Below are 7,600 nucleotides of genomic sequence, written 5' to 3' on the forward strand. Positions count from 1 at the left end.
TCTTACCCATCCTTCAGGGTACAGCTCTGTTCTCACCTTTCCTGGGAAGCCTTAACTGATGGCTCCTGTCCCATCGATCCTATTATTTTCTTACTTCCCAGAGCATTTTGATTCTTCCTCCCCCCGCAGATTAATCTAGCACTCCTTTGTGTACCCTTTGTGTTATCTCTCTTTTAGTGGTTCCCCCAAATGGACTGATTATCAGAATTACTGGAAGAGCTTGTTAAAAATATAGATTTCTGATCTCTATCACCAGAGATTTTGATTCAGTAAGTTGGTGGTGGGCCCAAGAGTCTGAATTTTTATGAGGGCCTAAATTAATTCTGGCAATTAACTGCTCTGCATGTTTCACATAGATTAATATTTCCTTTGGATCTGGATGGAAGTTCCTTGAAGACAGGGCTCATCTTCAAATGCCTTTATACTTTCTCCTTCACGGCCAATCCCTTTAGGAGCCTACAGTAAATACTTGTTGACTTGATTCCCTCATCTCATTATTCATTCTCTTGTTTTTGTGTATTCAGTTATAATTTACTCTTCTTTCTCATCTCTAGATGAACAAATATAGTATGCAGTAAATATGCCAACATATTTGCATGAGTGTGTGTGTGTGTGTGTGTGTGTGTGTGTGTGTTGTTTGGCATTGGGATGACCAAAATTCACTCTCAAAGAGTTCCCAAGGCATTCTTGCTGAAGTACATGAGACCATCTCTGCCTCCCCAGACCTCATTTAATTTGCATAATTCCCATTGATATTACAGTCATCATTATCCACCCATCCAAAGAGCACTGCGAGATGCTCTTTGTATTGGGAGCTTCTTTTTAATGTAATTTAGGAAAAGAAACAGTCATCTTTGAAGGAAATTATGCTGTTATAATCCAGGAAGGCTTTCCCAGTGTGAGTTGTTACACATAAGAATCTGCAAGATTGAAATATGAAAACTGCTGCTCCACTGTGGAGGATGGTAGGTGTGTGTAACATCAAATGCACTTGTCTCAGTACTTCTGGAATGTCAAATTAAGTTTTTTAAAGATATGTCCTTTTTGTGACCAATCTTTGTGCATGGAACTTGCTTTAGACTTCTTATGAATTCTAGAATCTCAGAGTCAAAAAATTTTAGAGCTCTCCCACTCCCACACATTTATGTATGTATGTATGTACATATGTATGTATGTACCTATCTATCTGTTATGTATATTGCAGAAAGAGAATGTATCTATAAAGAATCTGGGAAAACCTAATTTGGAAAATGAAGTAAACACACACACAAACACACATAAACACAGAGTACACAAAACAGTGAAACTTAGGTTTTGAAATATACTCAATGATTCCAACTGGCTAACTCACTTTATTCTAACTCAGATGTTTGTTTTGTTGTGGCACTGACCTTGGATTTTTATGAAGTTCTGAATTTTCTCACTCTCTGATGATTTTCGTAAGTGACTTGGAAGTGATGGTGAGAGGGCAGGTGCATGTGGGAATGTGTGCACATGCCATGTGTCTGTATGTTAGAATGTATTTGAGGAAAATGGCAGCATATCCACCCATGGTAGTGGGCGTCTGATGGGTTGATCAAAGGAATTTCTTGCATCAAAAAATGGGTCTTAGCAGAGCTACAGGTATGAAAAATTTTGAACAAAGAAGGGAAATTTTGGCACAATCTATCTCTGACATGTGCCACATATATCAGTAGCTTAGGTCACACTATTTTTGTCCCCTTCATTATTTTTCTTATTTTTTTATTGTGCAAATAATATATGAATACATACTTGTAAAACAATCAAAGACTATAGAAGAATACATAGTAAAAGATGAAAGTCTACCTTCAACTTCTCACCCAATCCCACTCCCCTCTATAAAATAAACATTGTTAACTAGAATTTGTTTATATTTCCCATTATGGTTTTTTTTATTTTCAAAATATATTTTATTTCTTTCTCATATGTACCTTGCAAAATTTTCAAGGTAAACATTAGCTTCATATACAGAAATAAAGGAGAGTTCTTTAAGAACTGGCATTGACTCAATCACAAGAATGATCAAATTTTGATAATGGAAAATAAACTCGTGTATTATCAAAACCAAATGGCTTAAGTGAGTTTTCTTCAGAAAGGTCTCTCCCACTGAACCCCGCGCCCCTCGGGGGACTCAAACCGTCATCATGGACACACAGACACAGGAAAATGCATGAGCGTGTAGCAGCGGCTGCGCAGACTCAGAGATGGTTCTGGGGAGCGAGTGTCAACGCTCCAGGTACTTGGTGTTGTGCACGAGGACTTTCCTGGGTCCGTTCCAACGTCTGGTTCAGAATACATTTTCTTGGGAGATAAACTTGATATAAATCTCGTCACTTGCTAAACTGTCAAACTATTAACTGTATTAAATATGCAAGGAAATCACCACGTACTTTATTCTCTACATTTCTGCGCCGTCATCGTCATCTTCATCATCTTTGGCTCTGAAATGCATTTTCCTGAATTCTCGCCTGCTCATCGAAAGGACAAGACGAAGACGCCGGTGGGAGGTTCTGCATGAGCTCCACATTCCCGAAGAACCGGCCCACCGGCATCGGCTGGTTGCTGTCCTCGTCCAGAAAGACGCTGTCATCTGTCTGCAGCGGGGGCCTCGGGGCCTGCTCCCCCTGCAGCGCTGAGCCGCCCCGCGCCGCGCGGCTGCCCTGCGGCTCCTCCCCTGTAAGAGCCCCGAGGGCGGGCAGGCACAGGCCGTCTTCAGTCTCTGCCGGGCCAGGGTCGCCCACAGCTGTGCGGGGCCCGAGGAGGGGCCCCGCGGTCTCCGGCTGTGCGGGAGCACCAGTTCCCTTTCCTGCAGGCGGCACGTGGTCTTCAGCAAACCCCAGAGGCTCGTTGTTACAAGGGCTCTCGGGTGGTATTTTGGGCAAAGCAGCACTATCGCTCTTAGGGACCAGTTTCTGTAATTCTGCCTTAACGAGATGACCTTTGTCATACTTGAACTTCTTAGAAGTTCGCCTGTCGGCAGCTTTGTGTGACGAGGTCTGACATACCGTCCTGGCAGACGTGGCGGTGCCGGCTTCCCTAGCAGAGGCCAACCTGGCTGAGCAACAGCGTGCTCGGAGGCGCGCTGAGGACCGCACTGCACCTGTGAGCTTCCGGCTCCTCATGAGTGTGAGCCGCGCGCTGCCGCCCCCAGCACCGCCCCCTCCCATTATGTTTTTAAATGAATTTCTAAGTACAGGGAAAGGAGGAGGCCAGTCCTTTACAGTTTAACATGTCATGATGTTTTGCTTTTTGTTTCTGTACTGAGGCTTCTGGACTGAGAAATCCTTTCCTTTTTGTGAGGCGTGTGTGTGTGTGTGTGTGTGTGTGTGTGTGTGTGTGTGTGTGTGTGTGTGTGTAGGGGTATGTGTGTGCACACGCCTGTATGCACTTGTGCATTTTGGATGAATGTGTGCCTAATATTTTTTTTAAAGATGACTTTACATACATTTTCGACACATGTGTCAATTGATGAAGTTGTCTTCATGGGGTAGGGGTAGGAATGGGAAGTTGTTTCTATTTCAGTTGAAGTCACTATAAACAATCATCTTATAGTCCAGTGGGTTTTATGGTTAGTTCCTGCTATCTTTTCACTTCTCTGGGGCTCAGCTTTTAAACGAGATCCCAAGAAACCTCAGGCTGTCTTTTGCTCTCCAGGTTGTGTTCATGGGTTGTAGGGTGATCTTTTGAGAGAAGGGCAATCATCCCAACTACAGGTTCATTTTATATATATATATAGTATATAAATATTTATTTATACATTTTATATATTTATATATTTAATATATATTTTATATATTAAATGTAATAAAATATAAATTTATGTATATAAATTTATATATATAAATATATATATATTAAGCTATCTTTGGGCTGAATATTGACTTAGGGTTTTTTCTTTTAACAGCAGTAGTAGATATTTCAAGGCTACCTGAGAACTCTTTTCCAAATATCAATGCAGTGTGGTGGAAATAAAAGTCTCTTTGGTTTGACATGTGGGCTGGTGATTCAATTCATCATGAAATCAATTCTACTTGCAGGAATGGGTTTGCCTAAGTAAGGAAGTTTCTAAGTAGTTAGTGGTTAAAAATGGTTGCATCACTGCTGCCTCTCTTGAAATTAAAATAATTTAAAATGCCAATTGAGTCATGGCAAAGAGCTTTGTGTCTGCCAAATCATCATAAATAACTCTATAAATGGGGGAAGGATTAAGGAGCTCAGAAAAAGACCTAAAAAAAGGAAACTAATGAAAATCATGGTTCGTGTCCCAAGAACAAGGAAGTGTGGGGGTGGGGGAATAATGACAGTTAGCTTGCATCTGAGTAGGTTCTCTTATTGAAAAACTTTGTCCATGGCGTGGCTAACATGATTAGTGTATGAGACTTACGTTATGGTGAAGGCGTCCTTTCCCAACTGGGCCAGTTCACTATATATTTTTTTCTTTTCTTATTTTGTCCATTGCCTGCTTCTAATATAGATACACCAACTGGCAAACATAAGTTATCAGTACACTCACAAGGAAGTCTAGGCAAGAGATTCTGTGTACTCAGTGCGAATCCATACCTACCCACAAACATCATAAATTCCACTATCCTTCTGAATCTTTACTCTTTGCCAGGCATTTTGCTGGACACTTGAGAGTATGAAATGCGTATGAAAAGGGTTCCAGGTTCCAAGAGGTGTGTATATGTGTGTGTCTGTACGTGCATGTGTATGCATATGGCTGAACTCACAGGTGTGCTCACTATTGTACATGGCAAATAAACACAGTGTCAGAATATGCTGGAATCTCTACAGAGCTTGGTAAACAAGGTTAAAAGAATGACTATACATGGTGATGCTAGGATGGTTTCCCAAGGCTAGGTCTTAAATGATGAGTTGAGAAGAGGGTAAAAATGAGGGCAAGAGCAGGTATGAAGGGAAAGAGACCTGAAAGTGCCTGGTGTGTTGGAGGGGTGGCAAGTATTTCAAGGTGTTGGGAGAGAGGTATTTTCAGGGAGGCGTGGGGGAATGGCAGCAGATGAGGCTGTAAAATTAGGAAGGAGCAAGATTGCAAAGGGCCTTATATGTTGTAAGAAGAACTACATCCTGAATTGTGTTTGGAGCCACTGAAGATTTTTTTTTTTTTAAGCAATGGGACTTACGGTGCCTCAGTAGTGCCATTTGCTGATATAACACTCATGTATATTTCAAAATAAAGCTTTTGTTTCAGCCAATAAAAACTTTAAGTGGGGCTAGCATTGCCCACGATTTGCCTTCAATCTATTGCTTATTAAACAGAAAGGTTAGTTTCATTCATTGCATCTGACACAGGTGTTTACTGTAAGCCAGTTAGAACATCCAAACATTTGGGCTTCACTTCCACTATTATTGCAGTAGGAAATGGCTGCTCACACAGGTTTTCAGGCAAGTCTTGGAACTTGGGGATCCTAGGCTTTTTCCAAGTGGCTGCTTTGAATCCTCTCATCTTCTTTCTGCACGAGAAAAAAAAACCAAATAATAATAATAAAAAGATTCTAATGTTCCCTCAATCTTTGTACCTTTTCTCTTTTGCATTCTTTAATCTTGACAAGAGAAGATTTGATATACGATCAAAGGACTTGATTAATACTATTAAAACTTCTTTCAAAGTCTTACGATTGTGTGATTGTAACTGCGGAGATTTCATTTATTGTCTCCCTGATCAAAGTTACTGAAATAGACAGTCTGTGAATTAGAGGAAAGGGCTGTGTTTGCATATGGCTTGAAATAATTGTCAATAGATCACTTAGGAAAACACATACTCTGCCTAGCGCTGTGTAGTTTGCACTTCCTCTTCACCATAGAAATATGTTGCCGAGGCTCTGGGTAACAAATCTTAAATCAGTAGGATGCCTGCCAAGCAGAAAATGCAATAATCTACAGCATTCCATGATTCTGGAGTTTCAGATATTAGAGCTAGAGTCATTAGCAAATCTGGAATTCTTGTGTGAGAGAACCCTAGGCTTGGTGAAGAATGTTGTGTCACAGCCAGGCTAATTTCATGTAGGCTTTATGATACCCATTGGAACTTAAGTTTGGGAAGGGGCACAATCCAAACCAATTACTTGAGATTGTCTCATTAATGGTAATTGTATAAAATTTCCCAGGATTTAGACCTCTTGGAAGGTTCGCTTTATCATACGTAGATACCTCACAGCAGTGGAGGCTGTTTAGAAGCCCTATAACAGTCTCTATTACATGATACATTAGAGCTGATGGTGAGAGGGTCCATGTGAAGAGCTTTTATTGAGCCTGTGTGAGTGTTCAAAGCATTGGATGTGTCTTAGCAGCTGATTCAAGATTAGCTCAGGTGGGTGTGGAGCTACAGATGCTCAGGGCTCTGAGAGCCAAGATTTTTCTGAATCAAAGCTGGAAATCAGCACAACGTCTCCCCACTCTTTACATGTTCTGCAAAGAGAAGAAATGTGCAGATCTATTCTGGTCACTCAGTCTCATTGAATATTTATGGAAGTTCTGAAGCGAGTGAAATATTCCCAGATATCTCTTGAAGCTGAAACAGGCAGCTTGGAAATAGATAACTGGCAGTACTGGGTTTGTCTGTGTAGGGCAGCATACATTTAAAAAAAAAATCACACAGGAATCATCAAATGTGCCATGTCTTGGTGATTTACCATAAAATTAGTGAATTCTTCTGAAATCCAACAGATTAGGAAAACAGAAAGCAAAGCAAAATTAAAAAGAAAAAGAGGCATCTTTAAATAACTGTTTGTTCAGTGCTTAATGATTAAAGTACTTGATTTAGTTGACCAACGGAATAGAGGTTTCTGTTTTAATCCAACTTCTTGCCATTTTAAACCAGGCCATGTGCCTGGTGTGTTTGTATTTGGTGAAGAAGATTTCACTTCCTTATGAAGCTTCCAAACACTTAAATTCTGGTCCTAAGTGCAGTGATGTGATTTTTTTTCCACTGCACAAATTTTAATTTAATAGTACTCTAATTTTTTTTAAAGATTTTATTTATTTATTTGAGAGAGAGAATGAGAGCATGAGAGGGGGGAGATTCAGAGGGAGAAGCAGACTCCCCGCTGAGCAGGGAGCCCGATGCAGGACTCGATCCTGGGACTCCAGGATCATGACCTGAGCCGAAGGCAGTCGCTTAACCAACTGAGCCACCCAGGCGCCCCGTACTCTAATTTTAATGGTACTCTCACTTCAAAACTTTTTCATCTGGGCAAATATTGTTTGTCCCTAAATTATTTGTGCTAAATTTAGGACTCTTTTAATGAAAGATCTCTTGATTGCAAAGAAAAGGCCCTCACTCAGGAAAGTTCAGGTAAGGAGGATTTGTTATAAGAAAACTAACCGATGTCACAGACCTGGGAACCAGATTTCAGTCACAGCTCTTGGGAAGTGGAGTTGGGAAGGTACTAAACCAAACATTCTTTTTTTGGTCAGGGGTTGTGGATGATTTATTGCATATAGTTCTAATTAATGGTCTTCCTATATCTTCATCCCATGCCCTGTAACTTTGAAGCCCTCTCCCATTCTGGCTGTGGGCTCAGTCATTTGACTTACTTTGGCCAATAGGATATTAGCATAC

The 7,600-nt window shown here is 40.7% G+C and overlaps 1 protein-coding gene across 1 annotated transcript; it reads right to left on the bottom strand.

The window, feature by feature from the left end:
- Positions 1-2,419: 2,419 nt before the first annotated feature.
- Positions 2,420-3,165, bottom strand: LOC114223699 (UPF0688 protein C1orf174 homolog). Its single transcript, XM_088028931.1, is given in 2 exon segments — positions 2,420-2,500; positions 2,502-3,165. Coding segments are annotated over 2 exon segments (723 nt in total). The 5' UTR covers positions 3,144-3,165.
- Positions 3,166-7,600: the final 4,435 nt, after the last annotated feature.

The sequence above is a fragment of the Eumetopias jubatus genome, unplaced genomic scaffold, assembly GCF_037043125.1.
Source record: "Eumetopias jubatus isolate StellerSeaLion01/CBP00866 unplaced genomic scaffold, mEumJub1_p1.0 scaffold_11, whole genome shotgun sequence".
NCBI lineage: Eukaryota > Metazoa > Chordata > Mammalia > Carnivora > Otariidae > Eumetopias > Eumetopias jubatus.